The sequence below is a fragment of the Rhea americana genome, unplaced genomic scaffold, assembly GCF_003343005.1.
Source record: "Rhea americana isolate MKP2758 unplaced genomic scaffold, rheAme1 scaffold_172, whole genome shotgun sequence".
Lineage (NCBI taxonomy): Eukaryota > Metazoa > Chordata > Aves > Rheiformes > Rheidae > Rhea > Rhea americana.
In genome coordinates this window covers 392,861-406,462 of record NW_028185839.1, presented here as the reverse complement: position 1 = coordinate 406,462, position 13,602 = coordinate 392,861, and the positions used below count along the sequence as shown (strand labels likewise).

The following is a 13,602-nucleotide window of genomic DNA, read 5'->3' as shown; positions in this document are numbered from 1 at the left end:
CTGGCTTTCTGATGCTGACGTGGTAAAGACAGGCGATGTCCTTGCTCTAAATAAAATAGTATGAAGTAACAGAGAGGTAATTCAAAGTGGATAAACTTTGTTGTTAGTATAAGAAATATTAATTGTGCCATTGCATCTTCTATTTTCTATATATATAGACTTTATTTGCAAACCTAAAATCAGAAATGTAAGTTCAGAAAAGGAGCAAAGTTACTGAAGACTTTAACTCATAATATGTAAAGCTGAATCAACAAAACTACAGATTCATATTCAGCTCAGTTCTCCTAATAATAACTGTTTTTAATATATTAAAATAAAATCAGTGGAAAATCCTCAAAGCTGCAAAGGGAGAATATGTTCTCCCTTTAAGTCTATTTCTGTTTTGCTTTTCCTTTTAAGTTACCAAAATAATGATTGATTTCCTGTAGCAAGGAAACATTCCCTGGCTCAAAATCCCCCTAGGATACTTTCCTGTTCTGTTCCTGCATGAAAATAACATGAAAATGTTATTTTGTGATGATAGCTTCTGGATAATTAATTGTATACCTCTTTTAGCCTGTTTTCCTAAGGAATAGAGGCTTGTGAGCACATACTGCATCTATTCCCTTCTCTCCCATAACTTTTGAACCAAGTGGCTACTCAAATTTGAAAGCATGATTGAGATTTAGAAGATGCTCAGATCATACATGTTTTCTCTTGCAAATAGTCAGCCAGACAGGGAGGCTGATTAGTGCCTTACTGGAGGGCAGGTTAAAATTCTTACTAATTATCAGAAAAGGCCCATAAGCACACATGCTTCCCCCTGTGTGTAGGCTGCATTCCAACCTGCCAGTCCACAGATAGCCAAGCTTTCTCTGGAGATGTCAGCTGCTGTTCAACCCCAAAATCAAGTGCTCTCCTGAAAAGTCTGGGCTTTTCTGCTGCCAGTGCTGCCAGTTTTCTGCTYGGTTCTGAGGAGTCTCTGAGAAAGAGTTTTCTGGTACCGAGTCCTGAGGGATGCATGACGGGTGCTGCTGTGGGAGTGAGGGGAGCCAGAGAAGCCTGCCAGAAGTGACGGCTCTGTAGCCACAAATGTCCCTGGTCAGACAGCATGCACCCTTGTGCAAACGGGTTTAACTTCTTGTGCAAGACTGTATGATCTGTATAAAATGCCCTCCTTGAAAGGTATTTTAACTTTGGAATCTGAAGACCTGACTACAGGATGGAATAGAAGTAGCTGAAGAACTATGCAAGGAATGTCTTTGTGTCTTCATTATATTACTGTGTGTTGAGTTGACATTTAATAGAGTATTTGGGAGATTTAAGGTTTGCTTTGAATAACTTTTTAATCATTCAGTTTTCAGAGGCCTGAGGCATGTTTTTTTCTGAACAGTAAATCTAAGTGTGATTCTTCAACAGGAACCAGTCTAATGTCCGAAGGATGCACACAGCAGTGAAGCTAAATGAAGTTATTGTAAATAGGTCCCATGATGCCAGACTTGTTCTCCTCAACATGCCTGGTCCTCCAAAGAATACTGATGGTGATGAAAACTGTATCCTTTCAGGGGAGGCCTAAGTCCTCATACAAGGTCTTTTTAAAATCTGTACACTTGAATTTATTTTACTGGAAATGTTGTCAAGCTGTAATATGTGACAAACTATCCCGTGAGTGGAGAGTACTGGCTTGTGGCGCTCATACAGTAATTGGTTAAAGGATAACGTGCCACTGAAGGTCTGAAGTCAGTCTTGTTTGAATTCTTACTGGATTCAGTTTAATTTATCCATGACCTTGGTAAGTCTCAGGCTTTGGCCACAATGATACAATTCATTTGTGAGTATTTTGCCATTACGGAAAAGGCTAAACAACTTGGCAACCTTTAACATCTTCCAGGGCAGAAGCGAAGGCTGATTCTGAAAGTAACATAGATATTGCCATACTGAATACAGCATCATTGAAAGGTTGGTCACCTGCTTCCCGGAGTGGAATTCACAGCGCTGACTTAGGTAATTCTCAACAGTGGGCGTAGGAGAGACACAAGAAACATTCACAGCGGTCAGCATGCTGCGCCGGGTAATATCTCCACTCCAGTGAGCAGGAAGTCCTGAAGACGAGGGCGTTACTCGTGCACATGCTCACACACCAGCATTTGGGAGCTTTGCTCCAAGTACGATGCTCTAGCAAGAGTAAAAGTCCAACCTACAGTATGTAGGCACTTAAAGATACACTTGCACCATGCCCAAGTAAAGCCAGAGCTGGGGGTTGTGATCTGGTGAGCCAGCTGGCATGGCAGTGCTTTGTCCGCAGCTGCTTTTCAGCCTCAGTTTGTACTGTTAAACTAGCAAGCCTTGCACTAACCTGGGACAAAAAACATTATGCAAGTTGTGGGCTTTAGATCGCAGAAAAAATGACTGCTGTTTTCTCCTAAACCTGGGAGGAGGTGGCAGTGGTAACAGCTGTTACATGACAGCCAGCTGGCCAAAGAAGAGGCCAGAACACCCCCCTGCAGCACAGCGGGAACCGCAGCTACTGCAGCCCAGGAAGCTTTTCAGACTCCAGGCTAGGAGTGACTTTAGGGGGGGGCAGGGAGGGAGGGGGGACACTTACTCCTTGATTTCCCCGAAGAGGCTGGGCCACTGTGACTGGAAAACATGCAAAATTCATGAAGAGCAGCTGGGAGAGAGTTCAGCTGTGTAACCTGGTGTTCAGATCACTCACTCAGAAGAGTGAATGCTGTTTTCGAGCTAACTCACACAGTTCACTTTTAGCCGTTAGATTCCTTCCTTCCCTTCCTCCCAAAACCCGAGAAGTTACTCGGACATACGGKGTAGTCTGTTCCTGCTCTTCTCTCCTCTTCGTACCTTTGTGGTGAAACCAGTTCCTATTAAATAGGAGCAACATGTGAAAGTAAGTTAGACTGGAGTTCAGATATGGCTAAGACTGAACCGTGTACTAACGCATTTTGCCAAAATGCTGGCAGGTAAGTGTTGTAACTGCAGCTGAGTCCACACAAAAGCACTAATTCTGCTTTTAGATAGTCAGAGGCCTAATATTTTATATAAAATGGGAAAAAGTTTGTCACCTATGGATTTTAAATGTATTAAAATGAACTTAGTAATATTAAAATTTGTAAATAAAATGAAAAGTTTGATAGATTTATAGGCAACTCTCATCAGTCCTGTACCACTGCTACCTATTAAACTTGTATTGATAYCTGTTTACGAAGATGAATATAGGATGTTTCAAATTTAGTCAAGCAGTACATTTTAAACTCATCTCTCGTTCAGCCTTCTCCAATGAGGTATTTCACAACATAAACGATTAAAAGTGTTTTCAGCTACAGATAGTGAATCTTAGGTGGAAAAAAAAACACTTAACCAGATTTTTCAAAATTTGCCTATAGAAAAAATCCAACTCTTTTGAGTTGCAATAAGTACAAACTAGGAAATGTTCAGAGGTTTTTGGTGGGGATGGGTTAGTTGCCTACAGCATTCCACATGTCCTGCTTTATTACGGTTTTGTAAGGCAGGCTAATCACTGTGTATTTTGGTTTTAACATTACTTTTGTCCTTGACTCTAGTGAAACAGATATGGAGTTTCTTGAAGTCTTGACTGAGGGTTTGGAGAGAGTATTACTTGTTAGAGGAGGTGGCCGAGAAGTCATCACAATTTACTCCTGATTTAGTACGAGCTTCTAACACTTCTTCTTGGTGATAAAAGGACATTCCAGTTTTAAATGGAGAAGAAAAAAAGGGGGTTTTGCCTAACTTTCTCCTCATCCAGTCCTATTCATTGTCTTTCCATCTGCAACATACATATCTTTGAGACTGCAGTATTGTTACACCATCCAATTAGTAACACAAGTTAATTGTGTGTCTGCCACATTATTCAGTTTCTGCTTTGGTACTCTGGCATTTGTGCATGTAGTTTTAACACTAAACCTGTTTTTAGACAACACTGCTATGCACAGTATTTTTAGTAACTGTATGTAAAGTTAGGACATGAAAGTCAGTTACTGTAAAAAGATTTTAAAAGCTTTTTATATTAGGTTTGGGGGATAGAATTACATTATATAGCAGCTAGTTTCTGCTGCAGTTCAGCTATAAAGCATTTTCTAAAAAAGCACACTAAATCATAAGAGAGGACTGAAAAAAGCTTTCTTTTTTCTGGGTTTATTTCCAGAAGTAAACTCTCAGTATTGGATTAAGAATTTATACTTTTAATACATTTATTGATAGAGATTTAAATAAATTATGTTGATATAGTTGAGATTATGTATGTAGCTTGCTACAAACTGTGTTGCTTCTGAGACTTGAGGTTCTATGAGGCCAGACCCCTATTTATTTTTGTATTTATTTGTCAGAAATATTGGATACGCAGAAGCAGGAGTACAGAGATTTCATAATAAAATTTGAATCATCAGCGGATTGAAGGACCAGTCCTGTGCAGTTCTTCGATGCTTTAAATTTCTTGCAGACCATCCATCAAGGTACATTGAGCATGCTGGAGTCCAGTGTGTAGAGCCAGGCGCTACGCTGCGCACACAGCGATGGGATTGCACTTGCACAAGTACGGGGACCTGCTGCTTCGTTACACGTTTTATGTCCGTGAAAAGACGACCTTTTAACCAATAAGTCTCTGGAGATTTTATCAAGCCCATCGAGTTGTACTTTATGTACAGAACATTCGTATTTTTTCAATAAAATGTTGCATACACTTTGAACCTATTCTCTGCTCTGTGCGCTACACTGAATTACCTAGGAATACAGTATGTGTCTGTCGCTGTGCAGAATCACAGTGATCTGACTGCAGCCTGCTGGCGTGGGCAGGCCCGCTCTGTGCTTGCCCAAGTGGTGCGAGTGCCGCCCTGCGGCGGTGCCAGCTCAGGCCTGAAACCAGTGTTGTGCCTAAGGGAGGTGAAGTTCCTCAGTCTGGAGCTACTACTGTGTTTAATAGTCAAGAGTTGCTCTATCTGTACATAGCGGTAGACCATGAAACACAAACTCCAGCCCCCTTCAGATTTCGGGCTCTGTCTGCAGTCCCCCCGATGGATAATTCTGAGCTAACCTCTAGGGGACTGATCAGAGGTATGGGAAGAAGGGTGAGAACTGACACATTTTCTGACCACATGTTCTTACTAGTTGGTATTTGTATATGTGAAACGCGGAGGCTGACACTGCAGGTATTTTTTTTCCCAAGGAAACTTAACAGACAAAAAGCAGGATATCAAGCAGTTGGGCTTCATAGATACTATACCTGGCTATGAATATTCAGCCTTCTCTGTTGTGATAATGTTCATTATTTCAATGGTAACAGCATGATCAGCTAGCTGTAAGGCAGGAATCTGAAGAACTATCCAGACCTTTTATCTTAAGTAAGAATATAATAAAAAATAAATGTTTTTGACAATTCCACCTTTTTTTTTTTTTGCCCTTCTTCCTTGTCTCACCTGCAAAAGACCACACTGAAAAGCATTTTTCTTCAGATCTAGAATTTTATATTTCAAGCATGAGTTTGTCTTCTCTATGAAATAGAACATACTTGGTGGGTGCAGGTCGGCACTAATACATGTTAAGATACCTGCAAGAAAACAGGAAATGAACCTTCTGTAATGGATAAGCTTTCAAAACAATTCCTTTCACTTACATTTTAAAATAAAATGAAAAAATAAAGCTTATTTGTAAACAGTACACAATTTGTAAAGAGGGTTTTTTTTAACATCTTCAGAGGACTGAGTAGTAGTGTGTAAGTGTACAGCAATCACGATAGTTAACACAAGCATTCTTTTCTAGGAGTAGTAGTGTTTATGAAATCATTTTATTTCTCAGTCTTCTGTAGGTCCAACTATGAGAAAATACTTCCTTTACCATATGTAAATGTCCCATAAAAGCATGCTGAGGAATCTGTAATTCAGCAGCACTGTGTGGTGATTTAGGATTTAGTAAGCTCCAATTATGCAAGACAGCTCTATATATAGTCAGTTCAAAGTAAGTTCCCCTAAGACTTGGCTTACATCGCAGTGCAGAGTCTGAGGATACATGTAAATTAAAACTGGAACTAGCWTAGAACAAGTGGAATAAGAAAAATACTGAAGGTAATTTCTAGTTTAGTTATCTTCTGTGAGTGTAACTGAATGGTCAGCCTACATTGGTGTCGCTACTCTAGACCCTTTTTCTTTGGTACATAAACTATAACATTGCAATTAAAGTACAACAAAGCTAAACTGATACCATCTGTATATAGATGTGTGTGTGTGTATATATATATGTAATTATATCAAAAACTTTATAGTTTTTAATGATTAGTTATTAAAAAAAAATCCGCCTGTAGAAGAAACATACCACTTTTTTTTTGCTTTAGTCCTCACCTCCAGAAAACTCGGAACCAAAAAAAATGCATTTAACTTCCTATATGGAGCAGTATGGTGCTCTCTTGTAGTTTCGCCTTCGGTGTTAAAATGCTCTGCAAAAAATATTTTGTTTTGGACACTAAAATCCACAAGAGGGCACTAAGATGCCTCGTTTGATTGTTCCCTAGGCTTGAAGAAATACTACAGCAGTTTTCCACATCATTTGTAAATTAATGTTGAGTGGTAATTTTTCATGTTACTCATCTAAACATTACTTCTTTGAATTCTAGATGCACTGATAGGAAATGAAATGTGATAAATTAAAAAAATTCCATTTGAATAATACAGCCTCTTCCTCATTCCCATTTCTCATTTTCTCCCTGGTGTGAGCCGTGATAATGTTTACTTCTTCAGTAGTTCCCTTGAGAAAGAAAAAGAAATGCCTGGTGCTGTGTTCTAGGGGTCAGAAGTTCTCATTCCAGTCTGGAGTAACTATCCTCCTGCACAGTTGCGGGCCCAGGTTTGTAGGCAGATCCTGCCAATACGAAGTGCTGTTTCCCTGGTGAGAGGTACCACATTGTTCTGGGTTTGCCATGTCAGACAGAAGCAGTCAAAACTACAGCGTAGTCTAGCAGGTGACGTGTTTTTTGAAGAAACTTTTCCGTAAAAGTCACATTCCCTGTAGTGGCACAGCCGGCTCCCCGGACACAATGTCCCCTGCTGCTGGGCAACAGACTAAACTGGATCCTGTGGTGGGCAACATCGGTCCAAAATAATCCTCTCTCCACCCTGAAAATAGGGCAAAAGGCAGGCCTCTCGCCGGCGCGCCACGTGTGGTCAGGGCCTGCCTCTTGCTGCAGCGGGACGGCGAGCCTGCCACCCGGGCACCACTCGGTCCCAGCAGGCCGGCTGCCAGGCACGGCTCCGCTCAGCTCCCGAAGCGAGCCTGTGCTAGTGCTTGGAGGAGTGCTGCAGAGCCAGGCCGCTTGGCGTGCGCGATGGGCTCATCTGAGCTGGGGGGTGGGTGAAATGCTGATCAAACAGGGCACTTGGCAAAGTAAAAGGATACCTGGCTAATGCCGAGTGGCAACTGGAGATGCCCCTAACTCAGCTGCTGCTGAGGTTGTCCCGTTAGGTCTCTCTGCCATCTCCTAAGACAGCAGCCAGTACTTGCCGCCACGTAAGGAGGTTTGAGGTGATCCAGCTAGCAATGGCCTGTTATTTGCTGGCAGCATCAATAATATACAGATGTCAYTACTGAACTAGAAATGTAGCAAAATATGTCCCTCATCTGCAGAGATGTCATTGCTCATCGGTTAATAACAAAGTTAGGCAGAGGTCTGACCCTTCTAGAGGTCTGTCATGCAAATATGCCAGGGAGTCTATGATGTTAGAGGACATATATTAGAGAGGGGATGGGACTGTATGCGGCACAAATTGCATGGGTACACAGGCTCCATTATTAAAATAAAACAGAATTTGAGCCATCTTACCAAATATTTTTTATAGAAATCCTGGAAGAAGGAAATACCAGACCRGCCACATCAGCCCATCAACAGCATTTTAATGGATAAATATCCAATGCCTAGATACTTTTCACCCATTTCCTTTCACCTAACCCAGGTGATACCTATGTTTCTACTGTCAGATACGCACATAACCATTTGTCTTGCCCAAGGTTCTTCTCACAGATCCAGGCAATTTCATGAACAGTTTTGAATTGGCATAATTTGTCCCTGCTCCTGAAAGGCAGCCCAGCCCGCTCCCTCCTGCTTGTTCTTGTCTCAGGTATGCTACCGCTGCCCGCTTTGTGCTGGCACAAGCATTCATGTGGCCATGCAGCAATCCAGAGCAATCTCATTTCCAGAAGCCGAGTTAGTTTTAGCTACCTCAGCTGAATGACTGGGCTCACCCTGCAGCAGTACAAAAGGTTGGGGAGGGATGATGCGACTATGCTTTTTGGCAGCAGTGTCATATTATGCTGGCTTAAATGCCTGACTAAACTGCAGTGTTGGAGGCAAGATAAAAGTTAAATGTCTGGCAAAGCCAGGCCTCATAAAAATGATGCTTTAAAGCATTTTGGCCCAAAGTAAATAATTCACTTTGTATTTTGCCTATCAGCGCTAAGCTGAGAGACACTCTCTTTCCATACCTTCTTCTCTCATCAAAAAATACTACTGTCAGGAAGACACAACTTCCTCCAGATACAAGGCAACCTCCAAGATTCAAATATAGTGAAGTATGGTGCAATTTGAAGCACAGCAGGGAATGGCTACTCCCCATATAATGGGGAATGTGCTACACAGCTAGAGTTTGAGAGGAGCACCTTCTTCCTACTTTTGCAGGTTGGGGTTGGCCTGTCCTTGGCACTTCTGCAGGAGATCCAGGACAGTGAACCTGAGTGGGGATGAGTTCTTCTTCCAACTTGACCCAAGTGCTTCAATTTCAGAAAGCAATGCTTTAAAAAAGCTCTTCTCTTTAGCAAACTGAAACATGAAAGCTGASGTGAACCCCTTTTACCAAATGCTGTTTTTCATAGTTAATACAAGAACATCTATCTGTTGGGCAGACTGGCTTATGCTGCACAACATGGTGCCTGTGGTGGATAATGCTGTCAGTGCTAAGACGGGTGCTTCCTCACTGAACCTAGCCCATTCCCTGGTGTCTCGACAAGTAGAAGAAGCAGCCAGTAGAGCATGAGACCAAAAAAAAAAAGAAAAAAAGAAAAGAAAGTATAGAAACAAAAGTCAAGAACTTTCTGAACAGATCTTGATTATTTGATCCTCAGTTTCTCATGACCTGTTTGTGGGAGTTGATTTTTGGCTGTATCTTTCAATTATCAGTTACTGATGCTTCTACAGGTGATTCACTCTCGATCTCCAAGCAACAGTAAGGATTTTAAGAATTACAGTTTAAAACTGAGAGGCACCAATCCTAAATTCAAGACTTTTAATACATGTAGGAAGTCACATGAATTTAGTACTTTGCAAAAGCTGAATATGTATGTGGCTGAATACATAGGAAAATGTTTCAGATGAAATATGTAACAACAAAATCCTAAGTGTAACAATGAATCTGGGTTCCACTTTTAAATTTACAGCTATGATTAAATACCTTGATTTGGTTTCTGTTAGATAAAAAAACAGCAGTTAAAAAGGAATTAATTGCTGAAGCTTTTTTTTTTTTTTTTTTAAAAAAAGAAAAGAAATTCACCACAGAAACATTAAAGATCTAAATGGAATATGTAAATAGCCCTCATCAAAATAAGCTGGCTACACTCAGGAGTGAATATATTTTTAGTTGGCTCCTTTTATGTCCTTCACCAGAGTCCATACAAACTGTTCCCACAATGTAACTCTTTGTGGCTTATCTGCTCCTTTCTCTTTCAAGGACAAGTACAATTAGCTTCCTTAGAGGCCAGCTGTGCTGGGGTGAACCACAGCCCTGTTTATTGTTTATGGACTTTAAACTAGTACAACTCTTTTCTTGTCAGAGTGACTTCAGCTCTGTTTTTCATAAATGTGTTTAGCTGTGCTCCATTCATTACAATTTTAAACAACTTACTTGCATTTATGGAGGTATGTCTCACCTCAGTAGAGCTTACAGAAGCGGCCAGGAGGCCAGCCAACCGAAACGGACACACTGAAAAGAAAAAGCGAGTGAGCTTTACATTTCCTCCTGCCTCCACCCTGTCTCTTTTAGGTGGGTTCACCTTAATTCCTGTTCCTGTTCTTCACGCCCTCTAAAACCACGTAGGATTCTGCCTGTGTCCAAAGCTGAGCAGTCATATTGTTCCCAGAGTGGTGCATTGTTTCTGCAAAGTATTTTTTTCTTAGATTTTAAGAACATCTCCTTTTCGATTTAAACAGGCATGTTTTACTCCTTGTGTCTCGGGACAGAACATGACATCTGATTTTTTTCTTTCTGGGATCCGCTATTTCAACAATGAATGGAAACTGGCATATCATATATATAATTGGGTAAAACAGTATTGTGGGAGCTCAGCGTCTGCAAAATCAGGTCATATACATTAAGAATACACGCTAAAAATATAATATTTCTTGAAAGTGTTGAACATGGCTACATTCTAATACAGCTAAATCTGATTCTGGTGTTTGCATCTTCTTCCATCTCATGCATATCACTCCTTTTGCCTTCCTAGCTCGACTGTACATTGGGTACAATGGCAGTACAGCATAACAGCTTTGGCAAAAGTAGGTCATTCTTTCTGTAATATTTAGAGATTTGTTTTTCACTTTGAAGACTCCCAACCCCACAGATGTAAACTTAATTAAGGGTTAATTTATACTCTAACCTTTATTCTAAAGAACATGTCAGTTTTTTAAGGTCCATGTATAAATACTGCTGCTGTTGAAAACTGCAGAGGACAGATCTAAGTACTCAAAACGTAGCCCATGACTGAAAGGTTACTGTTCCTTGAGGGGTGAGGGGAAGGAAAGGAATGTGAACGAGATTACCAATTTGTAAGTTTTTGCCCATATACCCTCTAGGCTATGGATTTATATCCCCATACTTCCTCCTCTCCTTTATCTCTTCCCTAACACCAGCAGTGGTGCTCATTTTCCTGCTGCCCTCACTTTGCATGAGGTTAGAGCAGTAGAAGTGACAAAGAGATGCTCTTTACCCGTTATTTCTGGCCTACACAAAAGCAGTAAGTCAGATAAAACTCATTGGGAGGCTGAAGTTGGAGGTAGATTTATTTCTGTGCAAAATTGCCTCTGTAATTGAAGTCTGGAAGGAGAACAAAATCCTGTTATAATGCACAGTGCTTGTTTAATTGGACAATTGTGGTTATGCCAAGAATTTATTCTAGGAGATGTACATGTGGGATGCCCCTTTTTCATATTGCAATTCAGTGCTGTTGGGGTTACAAAATGAGTAAACTTTTGCCTGTGATTCTATACTTAATACAGCACGATGTGCCAACATTTTATCAAGTTACATTTAGTGCAGCAATCTAGTTAAAAAGAAGTGGCTCTTAGTGCAGGGTCTGTAAGGAGGAAAAAGTCACTCCTGTAATCTCTTCAAAGCCTAACACGATTAAGAGACTGACCCTTTTCACACCAGGCTTAACTATCACAATCTAATTAGAATCTCATTACTAACCATGTTTCAACAATCAAATCCTGGGTACTACAACCTGCTTGACAGTATTTTTAGGAAAACTCAATAATGTCTTTAAATTGAGGAAAAAACCACAAATTTTCTAAGAAGCAGGGAAGGTAACTTAGAAAACAAAATTTTTAAAATCAATAGTACAATGGGTAAAAAGCTTAGAGGAAAAAGCTTTCATATTTTGAAAAAGCTAACCTTTTCTCAATGCTGACATTTCCTTTAATTTCAGGTGTATCTCAGACACCAAAATTGGTCAAGAAATTGATCTCAGCTTTGTGACTGAAGAACTAAGACTTGCCTCCACCCCAGACGTCGAAGTGGCACCATTTATTGGCATCATCAAAGAAAGTTGTRCCAAAAATCCATAATGACTCCGAACCAGCTGCATTAAGGTATCAGGACTGTGATCCATAAATTTCTGAAAGTTAGCAGAGCTCACAGGGGCTGTTCAAGTTCTAAGGAAACAAGAGACAGATGACATTGCAGCAGTCCAGGCCCATTTTTCAGTTTGATTTGGGGTTTTAAAATGAACATTTCAAGTGAAAAATCAGAAATTACTCTAAATGAGAGATGGTGAGTCTGAGTCACTAGATTAAATTGGAATTTGGATGCAAATTTTGCTGGCTGAAAGCATCTTCACAGGTTAATCATGTACCACAAATAAAATTAAAGAGAAACCTGAGCTAGAGCCACACACCTCTGATAAGCTAAAGCAAGAAACTAGAGCTTTTCTTGTGTTCCATGCCCCTTCTTCAGAATTACATTTAGACTCTGATTTACTAGCACAAACTCATTCTTCATACTGTTCATTTTACTGTTCAAACCAAAACTCGTAGCAGCAATATAAAAATCCAGCTTCTAGGTCCAGGCAGCAGGAATGTGTCACATGGTCCTGTGTTCGAATATTCATTATTTTTTAGAAGTATAGTTAAAATACGCTAGGTCTAATGAATTCATTATTGCTATACCAGGAACGTGAAACAAAACTCATGTCCTGATGGACTAACTCAGGGAACAGCAGATACTTCTTATCTCTGTTCTCAACAAAAAAAGGTCTCTGACTCCAAACAGGTGCTGCAAAGGCCAGTCTCAGTACCTGAACTGAAGCCAGGCTCAGCACTGAGGAAAACTCATATGCTTTTATGTTTTACTATTTTTTCTAATAAATGTTAAACATGATATGAATGGACACAACTGGAAAGTCTTTCCATATCTCTAGCATTTTCTTCAGCCATTTCCAAAAGCCTTCTGAACTTTGAAAGAAAATAGTAATATGTGTTATGTCCTCAATATACTGACTTAATGCCTCTCAGGACATATAGTAAGAATGGGAACCTTGGGAATTCATATAATTTCTTATTCACAACTAGAATTATGCAATTAACTGTTATTATTCCCCATCTCAAAATGTGTTATTTKCTTGCTCACTGGCCACTCCATAGTCTTTCATATTTGAACAACAGCTTTCAGGAGAAAGTTTGTTTTCCACTGATACGTTCCTAACAAAAGATCACTTAAACAGAATTTGCCATGTGCTTAGCATATCAATTTGACCAAACAGGAATAGAGATAGTCAGCAGTGGCCTGTTTGCCACATTTAGGCCTATTGCAGTATTTAGCTCATTTCTGCCCTGCCTGTTGCACAGATCATTGTTCCAGTATCTGCTCTCGATAATGTTAAGAAAATAGCTGTTTTTCTTTCTCCTTTTTACAGTCAAATAATTCTCCAGTATATCTGTTCCTCTCAACAAATGGCTGATATTTCTCTACTGCACTTTTCCCCCCTTTCAGCCTTCAGCATCTCAGATGTTTCTTTTCTCCCCCAAGGTTCAGAGACCATGCCTCTTTATGGTAACAGATGGTCCTTCATTTTGTGCTGCTGTTGAGCCACAAAAACTATCCATACACCTTCCCACTGTTCCCAGTGGTTCCACTTTTCCCATGATAGTCAATAGAGCATTGGTACCAGCTCCATCTTGCCCTCATTTATTGAATCAGTAAGTTTGTGGATCAAAGAAGCAAAATTGTGTGCAGCTATCTTACTCTACTTTTCCCTCTCCAGTACTTTCCCCATATTGTGCGTTTATATTCTTTCTAAGAAACCTTGAGGCTTACAGTCCAGCCTCCAGGTTTTCCTTGG

At 40.3% G+C, this 13,602-nt stretch overlaps 1 protein-coding gene across 3 annotated transcripts in view; it reads left to right on the top strand.

Annotated features, from left to right (window-relative positions):
- Nucleotides 1-4,700, top strand: part of SLC12A4 (solute carrier family 12 member 4) — a 49,060-nt gene extending 44,360 nt beyond the window's left edge. For 2 of the 3 annotated variants that reach the window (XM_085301066.1, XM_085301064.1), the window contains 2 exons: nt 1,399-1,532; nt 3,566-4,700. In XM_085301066.1, the coding sequence (XP_085157192.1) occupies nt 1,399-1,532; nt 3,566-3,657 (226 nt within the window). In that variant the 3' untranslated portion in view covers nt 3,658-4,700. The remainder of the gene's footprint in view (nt 1-1,398; nt 1,533-3,565) is intronic. The other variant, XM_085301065.1, reaches the window with a different exon arrangement.
- The last annotated feature ends 8,902 nt before the right edge of the window (nt 4,701-13,602 follow it).